The sequence below is a fragment of the Doryrhamphus excisus genome, unplaced genomic scaffold (assembly GCF_037039965.1).
Source record: "Doryrhamphus excisus strain RoL-2023G ecotype Guam unplaced genomic scaffold, RoL_Dexc_Guam_v1.1 HiC_scaffold_24, whole genome shotgun sequence".
Taxonomy (NCBI): Eukaryota; Metazoa; Chordata; class Actinopteri; order Syngnathiformes; family Syngnathidae; genus Doryrhamphus; species Doryrhamphus excisus.
In genome coordinates this window covers 988,748-1,007,242 of record NW_027621862.1, presented here as the reverse complement: position 1 = coordinate 1,007,242, position 18,495 = coordinate 988,748, and the positions used below count along the sequence as shown (strand labels likewise).

Genomic DNA, 18,495 nt, shown 5'->3' with positions numbered 1-18,495 from the left:
TGAACCTGAAGTACGACGTACACTGTAGCTGAAATACACGATTATCTTCCGAAGCTAAAGAACCACTACGATTGGACTCCGTAAGTCAAACAATATTCAACCTATTTCGTTTTCAAAGCACCATGTTTAATTATGAAGCAAAAATGGCCACTGCAAGTTGTGTTTCCGCGACGGTGTAGCGCTTTAGAGCTTTTACAACAAAAGAGAAAAACTTCCAGTCACCTCATCGGAACGCCGCCTTGGGAGCCCGATCCCTGAACGAGGTCAGAGGCTCCAACTGGGATCTCAGTTTGGGATCTCTACCAGATATACCCTCCGTCGTCAACTTCCTCTTCCTCCTCTGCCTCGGCACCGTGGTCCCCTGCCTCGTCTTCTTCTTCCTCCTCGTCGTCCTCCCAGCCCACTCCGCTCCCAAAGTCACCAGAGTATCCCAACACTTGATCTAGGAAGAAACAGCCACAAGGACGTGTATCTATTCTATGCTGCTATCGCACTATTGGCCTGTACATGATCAGGATCCATTATTAAATTAGTGTATGTATTCAGAATGTATGGAAAACATTAACAGTAAAACTGTTTGAATACTGAAAAGCTGAAGCAAAACTGAAACGCTTCGAAAAGGTCAGAAAATCTAAATTTAAAATGAGCTGAAGCTGGACTGAAATGCTGTGGAAATATGCTACAATGTAGAATGAAACGGTAGTTTGAGCTCAAATCAGGAATCGAACCAACCATCGCTGGTCCCTTGCTGTACCTACCGCAGTCTGGCTTGCCACGGATCCTGGTGGCCATCACCTCGCCGCCCTGACTGTCCACGCACCAGCACTCCCCTGCAATTTGGTCGCACTGCAGCTCCCTGTAGTAGCCGTCCTCGTCGCAGCTGGGGACGTGCATCCCTTCGCACACACGCACACACGGTCAGGAAGTACAATAAATAGCAGTAATATGAAAATAATAACGTGTATACCATGCTTCTTTTTCGACATATCCTGCATTTGGATCCTTTCCAGCTCAGCGAGGCATGGAGGTTCTGTGATAAGGAAATACAAAATGTATGCAAAGAAGCCATTTTCTGCACACATCTCTACCTAAACGTTGGCGTAAGTCCACGGCTTTGACTCACTTTCCCTCCAGAAGCAGAGGCACCACTCGGCCATGGAGACCTCGCCGTCCTTGTAGCTGTCGCAGGAGTTGAAGAAGGCGCGTATGCACACTTCGTACTTGTCCAGGTTGATGGCCGCCAGTTCGCTTTGATCCAGTCGGAGGTTGGCGTCGGCGTCCAGCTTGAGGAACATCCAGCCGATGGAGTCCTTGCAGCTGGCTAGCAGGCTCTTATCCAACGCTGCAGAGATGGTTACTCTTTTGTGAGAGGTGACACATTGAGGGATACGACAGTACTCCCCCGCTGAGGAGAATATTTTTTAGATTTTTAGCTAAAAATAACTATTAACAGAATAAAATCATTTAAATGTCTCACAAAAAACGTTAATTTCTTTTTTATTTGTTAAATTTCTAGTACATATTACTCTTTTAGTCTTAATTAACCCAAACGACTAAGTACGCCCCTGCAACTCTGTTGCCAGAGAGACAACGGAGGTAGGCAAAATGTGTAAACAAAGATGGCGGAATAGTCAAACTGCAATGCAATCACGATATCAACCTGAGGTGGTGCGAGCGCCCAGTTTGCTGGAGTTATTCTGCTTTGCGTTTCCGTGCAGGAGCTGGAACCAATCTCGAAGACGGTCCCCCAAGTCGGCCAGGTCCTGACCAGTGCAGCTCTCTGATTGGGAACAGGGGGAAATATTGAAAAACATTTGCTCACTTCACTATAATTTTTATTTTATTTAAATTTATTTAAATTTATTTTATTTAAATTTATTTTATTTTATTTTGAATTTATTTTATTTAAATTTATTTTATTTTATTTTAAATTTATTTTTTTATTGTATTTTATATTTAATTTAATTTAATTTAATTTAATTTAATTTAATTTAATTTAATTTAATTCTTATCCTCACACGGGTTGCGGGCTATTATTTTATATTATATTTTATCATATATATTTAATAATATTCATAATTTTATAATAAAAATGTGATTCAATTATTCTACTTTATTGTAATAATAAGGACAAGAAGGAAGGGGAGTTGGTTAAAATAAGGTGAAATATTTCCGAGTACGCAATGAAATACTACACACCAGCAAAATATAGCCACAAACATAAATATGTGAATATTGGATCTGATGAGACGATGCTGGTGTCCCTAATGTTTTGTCCAAGTTTGCCCAACAGCGATGACTCCATGCAGTCTATTCTTCAGCGCTTTAATTGTGATGACGCTGATGAAATGGAGAAAGTACACTTAGTTTTTGTCCTCTGATTGATTGATTGGCATTTAGACAAAGTGTACAATCGATACTGTTTGGCTTCAAGGATGGATGATGTGAACACTCTAAATAATTAATTACACACAGTCTCAAGGGTGACATTTAGCTGAGAGTAAAGCAAAAAAAACAACAAAAAAAAAACTGGGCTCTTGCCATGTTTGGCGTCTTCCTTGGTGGAGGTAACGTGGGCGGCGACGCAGGGGCAGAATCCGGTGCACATGACCGTCAAGGCTTTCCCCGTGAGGCAGGCCTGATGCTGCAGCTTGCACTGCAAAAAGATGCCAAATATCTTTCAAGGCAGGAAAAAATACTTTTTTTTCTGAGTGGGTTTGCTCTTTGACCTTTGAGGCGTAGTTGTGGCCGTCTGAGCCGCACACGGGGCTGGAGGCGGCGGGAGGACAAGGGGGGCAGGTGGTGTCGCCGCCCCCCAGCTGCTCTCGCTGCTGGGCCCTACAAGGTGGAAAAGACTCGTGACAACATGTTCACCAACTGTTGTGATGATGGAACATGGATTTTTGGACTTTTTTTAAATGTAACACTATAATTGCTCCAATCAATGTCAACGCACCCACATTCATACCTATGGACAATTTGGAGTCGCTAATTAACTTAGCATGTTTTTGAGAAAACTAATGCATGCACATGGAAAACATGCAGGTCGTAAAAATACAGTACAGGTCATAAAATACAGTAAAAAAGGGCCTATTTCACACATAATTGCAAATGGGGATTAATCATGATTAATTAATTTGAAAAATTTAATTAATTTGAGAAAAATTTAACAACCCTAATTAAAAGTAGTTATTATTTTAATTATTAAAATTGAATATATAATAATAAAGAATAATATATAGAGTTATTATGGAGGCACGGCAGTCTAGTGGTTAGCGCGCAGACCTCACAGCTAGGAGACCAGGGTTCAATTCCCACCCTCGGCCATCTCTCTGTGGAGTTTGCATGTTCTCCCCGTGCATGCGTGGGTTTTCTCCGGGTACTCCGGTTTCCTCCCACATTCCAAAAACATGCTAGGTTAATTAGCCACTCCAAATTGTCCATAGGTATGAATGTGAGTGTGAATGGTTGTTTGTCTATATGTGCCCTGTGATTGGCTGGCCACCAGTCCAGGGTGTACCCCGCCCTCTCGCCCGAAGACAGCTGGGATAGGCTCCAGCACCCCCCGCGACCCTCGTGAGGAAAAAAGCGGTAGAATATAGAGTTATTGTGTTTAAACTGTGTGGTTATTTAAAATGTTATCTGTAATTTATGACTTATTATTTGGATATTGTATTTTAATGCATCGTTTACTCTGTTTTTACTCAACTCTATTTTTTTTCTCGACTGTAAAGTGTCTTTGAGTACTCTGAAAAGCGCTATACAAATAAAAATGTATCATTATTATTAATTTTTTTTCACTTATTTACAAGATTTTTATTTTGTGGATATTTATATTGTAGCTTTGATTTTTTTGGTATTTATTTATAATTTAATAACCATGGATATCACATATGTAAGTCGGTCAGGGCCTCTTAAATAAACACCCCAGCGATAATTAGAGCCTTTATGTTATATATATATTATATATATGTATATATGGTAATAAAACAGCGACCCTGTATCTCCGGGTGTCAATCAACCATGCTCTTCATCCAGCTCTCTTGGCTTTCATCTATCCACTTTTTTTTTTCCTTCTCCTGACAATGATGTACAAGCGGGACTGCGGGAAAGACTAGCGATGATTCACTCCATTAATTCTCTTCACACGGGCTAAGCTAGCCAAGGCTTTGTGGAGGAAGCTGCCGCCAAGGTTGCCGCCGCTTCCTGTGCGGGCCATTTGCTTTGTGGCCACATTATCGGCGTCCATTAAGGCGACTCGTGGCTTTTTGTGTGTATAATGATATCCCTCATGCCTGGAGGGATGAGTGTCATCGGTAGCTTTTCAGGGAGATCTTCTCCACGGGCGACAAGCAGTGCTACGTTAGATTTTCACTAATAGCCGTGCAGGCGCCGCATCACTAATTGGATAGCCGTACCTGTGCTCCAATTTCTTGCGACTGACACACACGGCCCTCTGGGAGCCCTGAGCCACGCACACCTTCTGGCGACTGCACTTGACGTTCTGACACAGGTCCTTGGTGGAGTCCGCGTCTGCAAGGTCAAAACAACACAAAAGGGAGAACGCTAGTTTTTCCACAACGCTATGAAGCGGTGGGCATGCACGGAGATGTCCATGAGGAAGGAACGTTTTCCTTCGTGGAGCCTCTTCTCTTAAAAGTAGAGCACAGACGTGCTCACGTTTTGTGCTCATAAATATGCTGTAGTGACAATAACATCATTAAAAAGTCCCTTTTGAATAATAGGGCGCTTTTCATTTGCAGGATGATGCAAAAACTGTTCGACCCATTTTTTTTTCCCCCCACAAAAAAGAGGCCCATTATTGGGAATAAATACATCAAAATACAAAATACCACAGTATTTTATGAGCTGAAAAAGGAAGAATCCAAATTGTCCACAATAGTAATTAATAGTTGCCGTATTATTATAGCTACACATGAATAGTGGCAAACAAATACTTGCATAATTGTGCACACTGTTGCTAACTCCTCAGTACGAAAAGTAGCTATTGGCTGACCAAGATCAATGGCTAATTTGCATATTATTTACATGTGACCTAACAAATGCTGGAGTAAAAAGGCATAAATATTTATTCATTCATTCATTTTCTACCGCTTATCCTCACAAGGGTCGCATAGGGTGCTGGAGCCTATCCCAGCTGTCTTCAGGCGAGAGGTGGGGTACACCCTGGACTGGTGGCCAGCCAATCCCAGGGCACATATAGACAAACAACCATTCACACTCACATTCATACCTATGGACAATTTGGAGTCGCTAATTAGCCTAGCATGTTTTTGGAATGTGGGAGGAAACCTACACAAGGGTATTAACCCACGCCAAGCTAAAACTCTAACTTCTTATTTTATTACTATACTGGGTAATACAAGTGTAAAAGTGACTATAGGGGTGCTATTTCATGTCTGGGGGGCTCTAGTAATGTTAAAAAAAACAGGTAAACAAGTTTTCATTCATTCATTTTCTACCGCTTGCGGGGGTGCTGGAGCCTATCCCAGCTGTCTTCAGACTGGTGGCCAGCCAATCCCAGGGCACATATAAACAAACAACCATTCACACTCACATTCATACCTATGGACAATTTGGAATGTTTTAGGAATGTGGGAGGAAACCGGAGTACCCGGACAAAACGTACGCATGCACGGGGAGAACATGCAAACTCGGGTCACCTAGCTGCGAGGCCTGCGTGCTAACCACTCGGCCGCCGCGCAGCCAAGTAGTAATTCAGTGAAGATTTATAAATATTTACGTTTTAGCGGATGCGTAGAGCTCCACTATGCTGTCAATGTGCCGCGGCAGCTGACTGTGCACTGAAGGCTTTTTTTGGGGGAGGGGGGGGGGCTCTCAGCAGTGCTCTCCAATGATTTGTCGCTTTTGAGAAAATGTCGCCAATAGGGTTTGATAATGTTGCCTGATTTAGTGCCAAAGTTGGCAACACTGATGGTTGCCTAATTAATTAGTTAACTCATTAATACATAATACGTAATGATGCATACTAATAGTTACCCTATAATTATGCATCTACTCTACATATAATAGTGCACACTAATAGTTACCTATAAAATAGTACACATGAATCGTGGACCTATAATTGGGCACGCTAATAGTTGCACACTAAAAGTAGGAATTCTCCATGGAAAAGTGTTAAACTTCTCGGATAATTTTCCCGTCCTCGTGCACAGCTTAATCCAAGGGAGCGAGGAGCAGCCCCCATGGAGGTAAAAGACACCTGGTGGGAGTTGGGAGCTGAGCTCTTGGCAACAAAGGCAATTATAGTCGGCTTTTCACACTTACGGATGTGACCGAACGAGGAAGTCTTTCCCAGCGCTCGTCTTCACTTTTACCATTATTGGGTTACATTATAATTATATTTTTATGACGCGCTGTAAATCTTACTTTCATCAGAAGCAGCGCTTTCCTCCGCATTTTTGATGTAGTCGTCCTCAACCTCCTGTCACGGCGATGGCCCCCAGAGTTTCGAGAGAGAGAGAGAGAAAAACAGAAGCATGATTAGAGACAAAATAACACTTTCATGAAGGCTGAGGAATGATTTACAGCAGTTATGGTGGCCGTTAGAGAGGAATTAATGAGATGGCTCGCCTCCACTGCAACGCTCTCAGGGGACGACACTCGGCGAGGATGATGAAGGCCTATTAATAAGGTAGTGTGATCACATACGAGGAGGACAAACATGCCTGCTAAACATTCAAACAGATAAACGCCGCTACTACTACTACTACTACTCGAAGCTGGAGGATTTCATACAAAAGGTCACGGATGGTAAGTCATGATTATGTCATCAGCGATGGTTTGCTTTTTAACTGACTCACCTGGTAAAAAAAATAAAATAAAGCTTAAAAACAAGAAATTGTGTGACAAGCATATTCATTCATTCATTCATTTTCTACTGCTTTTCCTCACGAAGGTCGCGGGGGTGCTGGAGCCTATCCCAGCTGTCTTCAGGCGAGAGGCGGGGTACACCCTGGACTGGTGGCCAGCCAATCCCAGGGCACATATAGACAAACAACCATTCACACTCACATTCATACCTATGGACAATTTGGAGTGGCTAATTAACCTAGCATGTTTTTGGAATGTGGGAGGAAACCTACACAAGGGTATGAACCCACGCCAAGCTAAAACTCTAACTTGACATCAACCCACATCAAACAAGTCATTTGTCTTATTTTATTACTATACCGGGTAATACAAGTGTAAAAGTGACTATAGGGGTGCTATTTCATGTCTGGGGGCTCTACTAATGTTAAAAAAAACAGGTAAACAAGTTTTCATTCATTCATTTTCTACTGCTTATCCTCATCCTGAGGGTCTCCTCGCTGTGAGTTCTGTGCACTAACCACTAGACCACCGTGCCGCCCTGACAAGCATATTTTTAGGAATATTTTTAAAGTAAGAAAAAAAATCAATTGTACAAGAAAAAATGTGTGCAAAAAAGTGTCAAAATAAACTTTGTATTTTACATTTAAAATTAATATTTTTAAATTAAAATTTTTAGATCAAATTAATTTTTTTTATAAAAGTACAATCATTTTAGAAATGAAAAAAAACTATTTCCTGGAAAATAAATTATTATCAGAATAAAGGCACTAATAATGCACACAAATATGAGGAAATATGAGACAAAGTGTGTCACGATATTTTGAAGTTTTAAGTCACAAAAAGGGCATTCTCAATCTCAGAGCATTCAGTTTTTGGGTGTGCTGGAGCCTATCCCAGCTGTCTTCGGGGCAAGAGGAGGACTGGACTGGTGGCCAGCCAATCCCAGGGCACATATAGACAAACAACCATTCACACTCACATTCATACCTATGGACAATTTGGAGTGGCTAATTAACCTAGCATGTTTTTGGAATGTGGGAGGAAACCGGAGTACCCGGAGAACGCGCAAACTCCACAAATAGATGACCTAGGGTGGAATCGAACGCGGGTCTCCAAGGTGTGTGGCCTGCACGCTAACCACTCATCCACCGTGCGTTCCTTAGTCTGTGTTAATGAAATTAATGTGTTACCTGGATTTGGATAGAACCGTCTCAGTCATATTTTGTTAGCTCACCTATTTTGAGTTGGATTAACATGAAAAATAAACAAGATCAACTAACACAATTTTTTTTTACTTAGGGCTCCATGTTAATTGTATGTAAATTCTGCTGTTGACCAAGTGTAACATGAAGACAGGCCACTATAACTCTTGTAAAATCCAACCTTGAGTGAACAGAGGGGACGGCAGCTTCTCTCTGGTCCTCTTTTACAGCGCTGGCTGGAGTCCAAGGACATACAGTGAAGAAAATAAGTATTTGAACACCCTGCTATTTTGCTATTTCTCCCACTTAGAAATCATGGAGGGGTCTGAAATTTTCATCGTAGGTGCATGTCCACTGTGAGAGAGATAAACTAAAAAGAAAAATCCAGAAATCACAATGCATGATTTTTTAACAATTTATTTGTGTGATACAGCTGCTAATAAGTATTTGAACACCTGAGAAAATGAATGTTAATATTTGGTACAGTAGCCTTTGTTTGCTATTACAGAGGTCAAACGTTTCCTGTAGTTTTTCACCAGGTTTGCACACACTGCAGGAGGGATCTTGGCCCACTCCTCCACACAGATCTTCTCTAGATCAGTCAGGTTTCTGGGCTGTCGCTGAGAAACACGGAGTTTGAGCTCCCTCCAAAGATTTTCGATTGGGTTCAGGTCTGGAGACTGGCTGGGCCATGCTAGAACCTTGATATGCTTCTTACGGAGCCACTCCTTGGTTTTCCTGGCTGTGTGCTTCGGGTCGTTGTCGTGTTGGAAGACCCAGCCACGACCCATCTTCAATGCTCTGACAGAGGGAAGGAGGTTGTTCCCCAAAATCTCACAATACACGGCCCCAGTCATCCTCTCTTTAATGCAGTGCACTCGTCCTGTCCCATGTGCAGAAAAACACCCCCAAAGCATGATGCTACCACCCCCATGCTTCACAGTAGGGATGGTGTTCTTCGGATTGTACTCTTCATTCTTCTTCCTCCAAACACGCTTATTGGAATTATGACCAAAAAGTTCTATTTTGGTCTCATCTGACCATAAAACTTTCTCCCATGACTCCTCTGTATCATCCAAATGGTCATATGCAAACTTAAGACGGGCCTTGACATGTGCTGGTTTAAGCAGGGGAACCTTTCGTGCCATGCATGATTTCACATCATGACGTCTTAGTGTATTACCTACAGTAACCTTGGAAACGGTGGTCCCAGCTCTTTTCAGGTCATTGACCAAGTCCTGTCCTGTAGTTCTGGGCTGATTCCTCACCTTTCTTAGAATCATTGAGACCCCACGAGGTGATATCTTGCATGGGGCTCCACTCCGATTGAGATTGACCGTCATGTTTAGCTTCTTCCATTTTCTAATGATAGCTCCAACAGTGGACCTTTTTTCACCAAGCTGCTTGGTAATTGCTCCGTAGCCCTTTCCAGCCTTGTGGAGGTGTACAATTTTGTCTCTGGTGTCTTTGGACAGCTCTTTGGTCTTCGCCATGTTACAAGTTAAAGTCTTACTGATTGTATGGGGTGGACAGGTGTCTTTATGCAGCTAACGACCTCAAACAGGTGCATCTGATTCAGGATGATACATGGAGTGCAGGTGGACTTCTAATGGGCAGACTAACAGGTCTTTCAGGGTCAGAATTCTAGATGATACACAGGTGTTCAAATACTTATTTGCAGCTGTATCACACAAATAAATTGTTAAAAAATCATGCATTGTGATTTCTGGATTTTTCTTTTTAGTTTATCTCTCTCACAGTGGACATGCACCTACGATGAAAATTTCAGACCCCTCCATGATTTCTAAGTGGGAGAAATAGCAAAATAGCAGGGTGTTCAAATACTTATTTTCTTCACTGTATAAGACATCAATACTAAGCCTCTACTGTGTGACTTTCATTATCCAGTAAAAAAGTATGGCATGGTTTCTCTCTGCTAAATACATCTCACGCTACACACACACACACACACACACCTGCTGTATACCTGTCTGCTTTGACCGCATTGTGATGCAACGTAATGAATCGTTTACAGGAGGGAGGGGCCTAAAAGGCAGTTTGATGCATGGATTAGTGGCTGACTTTCACTTCGGGATGGTTTTATATGACATAGTCAACACAATGATAATTGATAAATATGATATAAAGTATGTATCTCCAACTAACAAAACATCTTCACAGACACTGGACTGGTGGCCAGCCAATCACAGGGCACATATAGACAAACAACCATTCACACTCACATTACTAAATCATGTTGAATATTTCAAGTTAATGGCGATTTTAAAAAGTAGGGATGTCCAATAATTATCGGCATGATATCAGCATAAAAATTTAGATTTTTCCTGATCATGAAAAATGATATTTTAAAAACACGTGTTCATTCCACCACAGGAGATATGTCATGTTACACATATCGGTATCAGCTCATACCTCACACAAATAGATTTCCAGATATAGGTGTTATCTTTCCGCTTAAATTAAATTAAATTAAATTAAATGTTTGCTGCTGTAATGCTAACATTTGATGTTCATTTAACTTTCTATTCATAGAATAGTGAACATTTGCATATTTCACACATATTTGCTATGCTGAGGTTCTTATTGGGAGTGACCAGGATGGATAGGATCAGGAAGAATTACATCAGAGGGACGTTACATGTTAGAGGTCTTGGATATAAAGTCCTTTAGACCAGACTGAGATGGTTGGGACATGTCCAGAGGAGAGATAGTCAATATATTGGTAGAAGGATGCTGCCAGGTAGGAGGCGTAGAGGAAGACCAAAGAGGAGGTTTATGGATGTAGTGAAGGAGGACATGAGGGTAGTTGGGTGTGAGAGAGACAGGGTAGGATGGAGGAGATTGATTTGCTGTGGCGGGAAAAGCCGAAAAAAACACATATTTACTATGATTAATCATAATTAATTCATTTGAAAACTGATTCATTTGATTAAAATGTTTAATCATTTGACAAAAGATGATATAGTGCACACCAGTGCAGGACAGTGCTTGTTTTTGTCAGCATTTTTTCTCCCAAAATGTAAAAAAAATGTTTGTTTTTATTGAAGTTATTATTCCATTAAGTTAACATTAAAGCGCCATAAATTGAAGACGACGCATATAATTCTCCATTTCTTCCATTTGTTTTGTGTCTTTTCCGGAAATGACTTTCTTCAGGCTTCCGATTCGCTAAAAAGCACCAACTGTCTGCAGTTACAGCGCCACCTGTTGATCTGGCATGCACATGGCAGCTTGGTAATGCAATTTTAGGTGTTATATGACCGTGGAAAGGCTAATGCTATGTTAATATTTGCGTGCGTTCTTTCGACGGGGCCGCCACAGCGAGCGAGAGTGAGAATCGGGAGCGCTTATCTTGCACGGGCAGCAGTGTGACAGCAAGGACGCCTGCCTGCTTAGACCTTGGCCAAGGTTACAAAGCTGACACTGTTCAGCTCAGGCCGGGGCCAGGAGGATGGAGCCGGGGGGGGGGGGGGGGGGGGGGGGGGGGGGGCACTGGTAACACAAATACCAATATAATATTCACGGGGCTGCTTTTTGTGATTCATATCACACCCGGCACCTGTTCCAGCATTTGTCAACGAGGCTGTAAAGCGGCGAAGGGAGCCTAATGGAGCCTGACCATCCAGATGCTGCTGGGACCGTTCGCCGCTATTAAGACGGCAAAGCCCCCCCCACAACCGACCCTCCTCCATGTCCACAGGGACTCTCGGCGTCACCACCACAGTGTTGTGTGAATACAATCACGCACACATCACATGCGCACCCGTCTTGTCAAAATCAATAATAAGACTCGATTGCAACAAAACGTTACGGTATTACGGGATTAAAGTCACCACAGGAGCTGGATCCAAAATCGATCGTCTGCGTGCAGATCGAAGGCCCGCAGGCGAAGGGAGCGCGTGTTGCTTGGCGGTCCTGCAATGCAGCATGGGAGCGTTTAAACGCACACTGAAGGGCATTGGTCCCGCTTGCTGAGACGGAGATGAGCAGACTGCCTGGCAGCGTTGAAACGGTCTTCCTTTTTACTGCTCAAATGCACTCGGAAGATGCACAGGCTGGACGGGAACACCGGTCACAACATTAGGTACACCTGCAGAGTCAACACCGTTCTTCGCTTTTGATTATACCAGTGGTTTTTAAACTGGGGTGGGATATTCGGTTTTGATGTTACTATTTCAAAAGTTGCTAGCTTAAAAAAGGTAATAGATGAATTAATAAATCAGTTTATTCTTTTCACTAGTTTTAGAATATTTTACACTATTATAGAAATGATTACTATAAAATAAACTAGATGAATACTACAAAATATATTAGCTATAATTTTTGGATTTTTTATATATATTATTCGCATTTGCACTATTATTATTATTATCATTAGTAGAAGTACTTTTTAGTAGTAGATGTCACTTTGCAGGCAGGTTTCAAAATGTCTGCAGTATTATAGTTAGAATTTACACAATCATTTATATATAATAAAATATACAAATGTTACATGATTAAATGTAGAATTTTTTAAATTTGATTTTTACAAAATATTTTCATTACTTTCTCTGCGAATAATTATTGCATCTTTAAGTTCAGGGATACTCATGGGTGCCTAGTTCGGGGTGATTATTCAAATTAGGATTGTTTGGCCTCGGCAGGGTTTTGCACCCTCCTGAGTGAACTCCCACGGAGCTAAAGAAGATAAAGTGAGTACAAGCAGTACAAGCACAATAATAAACATATCATGAAAGTAAAACTACAAGCATTAATACTGCATAATGAAGGCACAATTTGTGATGCCGCGCTTGAACGGGATCACATTAAATGTCGCTTGTACAGGTGTATCACGGCTGAACGCGCCGAGAGATGCAGTAATTGGACAAGAGGAGGAGGACGACGGGTAAGGATGTAGAGAAAGGGATGAGGAAGAGGAGGAAAAGTGGATTTCTGCCGGCTGCTAGCTTACTGCTGCTGAGCCGAGCAGAACCCTGGAACGATGAAGATTGCACAGCTCGGTCGCCCTCTGGTTTGCAAAACAATGATGCGGAAAGAGGTAAAGCAGATCTTCGGCTGTCTCAGGGGGGGCGGGGGGGCTTGAAGCTTATGCAGGGCTGCTGCTGAATACAACATGAGCTCCAGACAAAATACCCCACTGGAAACACGAGATGTACAGAAACATAAAAGCTCAACGTGAGCTTACATCGTCTTGTGTTGGATACTTTGCTCGATATCGAATGGGTGCAGAGAAAAACAAACAAACCCAGCATCATCAATTGGGGGCTCCCGTATTTATGATCTGTATCCAAGAGGAGACTGAGGGCAGCAAGAAAACGGAACCCCTATATTGAACCCCCCTCTGACCAGCTGACACAGCTGAACTACGGCTCAGTTCACAAGCTAAGCTAAGCTATTAGCATGCACGTATCCTGCAAATTGCGTCTTCCAGAAACGGTTCCGTCCACTTTGCATTCCGGTGCGTTCACATGCATGCGTTCAGTCTGCGGCCGTTCGCTTCGAGACCAACAATGCACCGTTCATCGGAGGCCAACTCCACGACTTTGATTGCCTCAAGTGATGGATGCATTTATTAGGAGTGACGAGTGGCTTTTAAGGCCTAAACGCATCACTGCAGATAAAATCCACATCCTCAATATGCATGAGGTGAAGGAGAATAGTGCTCTGAGCTTCAGCATTTGTTACCTTGATGAAATCCCCCAAAATAACATTACAAGTTCATCATTAGTTGTTATCACTGACAATGCTAACACACTTATGTCAGTCCAAATAGCATCCATGTTAGCATGTTAGCAAACCCCCGCCCTCCCAAAACAGCCAGTTTAATTACGGGATAGGAAGATTTATTAAAGTGCGCCATTGTGGGGAAATATCACAGGGTTTATTTCTGGATTAGGAATGAATCGGGAGCGTGGGGATTGGAAATTAGCGCATGAGAGGAAGAGTTCAAAGTGTGTATTCCCCGTGCTTTCCCCGGGATCTGTAGACCACGGCTTGTTGCACTCAGTCGAGTTCAAAGCGGATCCCGCTTTGATGTGATTGGCGGGCGGAAACGGGAGAAGAAAAGAGAGCCTTGTTGGCTTGCCGCCGTGAGTGGAGATGTTGTTTGTCCACAGAGGGGGGGGGGGGGTAGGCTTCCTTGGAGGAGGAAAAATGAGGAACGGCAGATCACGACGAATGTTCTGAACTCCTGTTTCAAGGCCATTGTTCTACCAAGAAGAATAATGCAGTCCACATGATACCCGGATGTACCTTGCTAATCACCCTCATACTGTGTCAAGGACGTCCATGCGTGCCAGGTGATGGAGATGTGTTTGTGTGTGTGTGTGTGTGTGTGTGTGTGTGGTGGCAGACTGCAAAGTCATAATGAAATGACCTTAATCAACCAATAATAAATTATAACAGTAATCTGGCTACAGTAAATGACATTAGTAGTACCAGCATAGAGTGTACTTTTGTGACAGTCAATAAAAGGCCAGTTAAAGAAATACTAGCATTCAATGCTGCAATACCTTATTGACCAATTGTCACACATCGCTACAAAATACTCAACAAACCGCTTGGGAAGATGTAGTAACCAATGCAAGTACTACAATCTTTTCTAATGACACCCTTATTTTGTTTACACAATGTGTGGCAAAGAACGCTCTTATTCTGAAAGGCGGAAGTGGCCGTTTTTGGTTAAGACGAGCTTGGAGCAACAATAAACGAATAATAATCGGACTTGCACGACGTCAACAGGCATCGTCGTTTACATTTAACAAGCGGTAAAACACAAGACGATATAAACAAACTCATACAGCCTAAACTAAGCTAACCTCACTAGCTTTCAAAGTTTCTTGACCAACTTTTCCCGGTGTTTCAAGTCGCTGCTTCAACATGTTTAGTTCCAAGACTGGGCGGGTTCGTCTTTGTGATGAGATTCCACCATGACGGAGGAGTCCACCGGAGAAATACTTGCCAAAAATCACAGAATTTTGCTGATGTTACGTCAATTTCTGCAAGATTCTGCATTAAACAGTATATTTCATTTTTATTAAGCAATTCCGGAAATCGCAGGGCCCTAAATTAACGATATTCCAATGGGAAGTGTAATGCTGAAAATGTTATTAAACAAAGTCAACAACTGCCCCCCCCCCCCAAAAAAAAAGTTCCACATGTCCAAAAGGAGTAGGAAGAAGCAAAGCTTATTAAATCCTACCCCTCCATCTGGTACTTTTACAATCACTAACTGTTACATTTGTTCACTTCCTGCTTTCCATAATACAGTTTGGGTTTTGTTTTATTTTGTCCATATAGTATTAAGATTTCACATGTTTTACAATTGCTGTTTTAATATAGAGTTTCTATGAAGTACTACGGAGCTTGTCAATACACAAAATGTTTCATTCTTGGGCCGGTTCTGACGGGTTTTATCACAAGTCATCTACTGTGACTTCGCCATGCTCTGCTTATGCGCAATGACAAAAAAATCAAAATGGGTCCTCCATCTGTCTCATATACATGGTTAAAATCTGATTAAACACCTCCATCAAAGTGGTCTTTCAACCTAGCATGGGATTACGGGGATGAATTTTCCCCCAAAATGCTGAGGGACAAACTCAACAGGTACAGGTACAGTATGGTCCGAGCTTATTGTACTTCATTTGAGGAGAAAAGTTTGTGTGTATTGTGCGCTATACAATGTATGGCTGATCAATAAGTACAGTCTGAAACATGAATCGCCTTCTTATACAAGCAGAGAAAGTGATAGAAAAACTCCAGTTTACATCTCCAGACTCCAATTAAGTGTCACAAACTGGACACGAGTGAAGAAAAAGGCACTCACGTCTCTGAAGCGATTCCAGTGCTTGCTCTTGCTGCTGCTGTACTGCGAGACGGTCGACAGCCACCGCTGGTCCATCAAATTGGCGCCTTTGGCTGCCGCCTCGCTTCCCCCCCTCTCCTCTTGATGCTCTGCCTCCTTCCCGACTCTGTCAGCATCCAACTGCAGGGAGAAGGAGCCCAGCAGCAGGCAGAGGCAGGCGGCCGTGAGGGAGCTACCAGCCGCCACCATGGTGCTCGGGGACTGGAGACACGTTCCTGGTCCTGGTCCTGGTGATGCTGTGTAGATGCTGATGCTGGAGGATACTCGGGCAAGACTGCTGCCGCCTCACCGCTCTGATTAGAAAACAGGAAGGAGGAGGAGAAGCCCACAAAGGGGGAGGAGCGATTACATGCCGTCTTCATTTCTGCTGACTTGCCGTCTTTATTACCTCCTCCAAGGATGAGGCTTTGTTTGGGTGCCACTTCCTGTTCAACTCTTCCTCTGCGGCGCTAATTTCCAACCCCCACACTCAATTCATTCCTAATCCAGAAATAAACCCTGTGGTAGGTAGGTAGTAATTCATGCAAGGTTCAGGTACATTCATGATAACATGTCATACTTGTGTTTAGTAGTATTTTGGTACTTTTAAGTTACTAGTACTTCCTTCCTGGGAGCAGTGATTTCACATAGCTGCATAAAAACAAACACAGGAAGCAGAACTGGAGGTAGCAGAGATGAGGATTCTGGGGTTCTCATTGGGAGTGACCAGGATGGATAGGATCAGGAAGGAGTACATCAGAGGGACATTACATGTTAAGAAGCCTTGGAGATAAAGTCCTTTAGGCCAGATTGAGCTGGTTGGGACATGTCCAGAGGAGAGAAGGATGCCAGGTAGGAGGACATGAGGGTCGTTGGTGTGAGAGAGACAGGGTTGGATGGAGGAGATTGATTTGCTGTGGGGATCTATTATATTATATTATAAATCCTATTATATGCATTCTTTGCTCCGTCTTTTATCTGTTTGTATATCTTTACAATGAACACAACATTGAAAGACATACTGTATGTGTTCATGGCTCACATAAGGATTGTAGATGGCCAATTTTCCTTGAAGTTGCATTCATGGTCATGTATTTACTATAATATGGCAAAAGTCCAACACTTTTTTCTTGTAAATACTCACTGGAAATGTGGTTTGTAATTGAATCTGCAAAAATCAGACACTCAATTAAGCGGTAAATTCGAATGGAATGCACAAGGATAATTTAACTAATTAACTTCAGTTAAAAAAAAGGAGATGGTCCAACAGAGTGCACCCAAAGACCCCCCCCCCCCCGAGGGTGGTAAATGAGGTTCATTTTAGTCTGAAATGAGCTCAATTTCACCCACCATTTGTTCATTACGACTCACCTTCATTCCTATTCTCGTCTTTAGGATTTAGCCATTGTACGATACCACAAATACATCTTCCTGATGCTGCACTGTATTTTCTTTATACGTACCTCAAATGAAGAATTTCCGTCAGACAGGGTAGCCACATCTGAGAGAAACATAACTACAGTATAGAAGCTAACAATCGCCAGATGATTACCATGTCACGGTGCTTGCTTACTCATAGCAGTACGGACAAATGTCTTTCTTTCAGTATGTGCAAAAAGGTACTCCACGAGTGCATTTTTCAACTCTGAAGTACTTTTTTTCAGCTTTCACAGAACCGAAGGCTGTAGTGATGTACAAAAAAAATGTCTATGGAATTTAACACTGAAAATTAATCTATTCTATTAACAGTAGGGGTGTGATGAGACACTCGGTTTACAATACAAGACAGGATTTTAACATTAAAAAAATCAATTACATACCTTTCTGCACACTGTGTGTATGCTACCGGTCCCGCCTCCACCCACCAAGACAAAGAGACATGCCGTTGTTCTATGAAACCAATGCACAGAGTGAACGGTCGTCCTGCCTGTTTGGAGGTGAAATACGAGGAAAACAGACACACATGCACATGGCAAATATATCGAGGCTGGCAAAATGATCAAATTTATTGTTATTGATTTTAATAGCCAAATTCCTGTGATAGTTTTTTTTTCTGAACGGGAAATCTCGCAAGATCTTGTGATCTGATATGGAAAAAAAAAGTCTATGGAAATTACAATGGGGAGCTTGAGGAGGCTTTGTTTCATCCTCAGCGATAATTCGATTTGCAGCCGGTTAACCAAAGCTTGATTTTTGGACTGTGCTAAGATAAGATTTTGGACCCTGATGAAGGGGATTCTGATTCATGTTTGACTTCAGTCAATGCTGGGTTTTCTCCCGGCACCTCAATGAGCTAAACAAGCGTGCCGCTATCTGAATGATGAAGCACTGACAACACATTTTGCATCCCATCGCCTCTGCTTATTCATCAAAGCCTTGCCATTTTATGATTAGTGTGATATTTCAAAGACTTTTTTTTTTTTTTACACCGGAGAACGAGGCGCCCTGCCATACTCCACTAATGATGACATTCACCTTTATGACTTACCATGTTTGATCAGGCTGGAATGCGATCGTCAAGATTCAAGCTTGTTAAGAGAGAAGAAATATATAACAGCACGGCAGCAGAGG

The 18,495-nt window shown here is 42.3% G+C and overlaps 1 protein-coding gene across 1 annotated transcript; it reads right to left on the bottom strand.

Moving 5' to 3' along the window:
• Positions 1-104: 104 nt before the first annotated feature.
• LOC131109259 (testican-2) lies at positions 105-17,759 on the bottom strand. Its single transcript, XM_078788674.1, has 11 exons — positions 16,334-17,759; positions 15,907-16,238; positions 6,412-6,466; positions 4,419-4,533; positions 2,730-2,838; positions 2,542-2,656; positions 1,661-1,780; positions 1,124-1,342; positions 968-1,030; positions 759-896; positions 105-442 (listed from the first exon to the last, which is right to left on the bottom strand). The coding sequence occupies exons 2-11, from the start codon at positions 16,132-16,134 to the stop codon at positions 300-302; spliced, it is 1,305 nt and encodes a 434-aa protein (XP_078644800.1). The 5' UTR covers positions 16,135-16,238; positions 16,334-17,759; the 3' UTR covers positions 105-299.
• Between the last annotated feature and the right edge of the window lie 736 nt (positions 17,760-18,495).

What these genes read in the sequence shown, in the direction of transcription:
- LOC131109259 (XM_078788674.1), bottom strand. Translation starts at nt 16,134, where the DNA reads ATGGTGGCGGCTGGTAGCTCCCTCACGGCCGCCTGCCTCTGCCTGCTG. An exon ending in CAAGGAAGACGCCAAACATG is followed by an intron (nt 1,781 to 2,541) that starts GCAAGAGCCCAG and finishes GTTCCCAATCAG; the next exon opens with AGAGCTGCACTGGTCAGGAC. An exon ending in CCTCTGCTTCTGGAGGGAAA is followed by an intron (nt 1,031 to 1,123) that starts GTGAGTCAAAGC and finishes TCCTTATCACAG; the next exon opens with AACCTCCATGCCTCGCTGAG.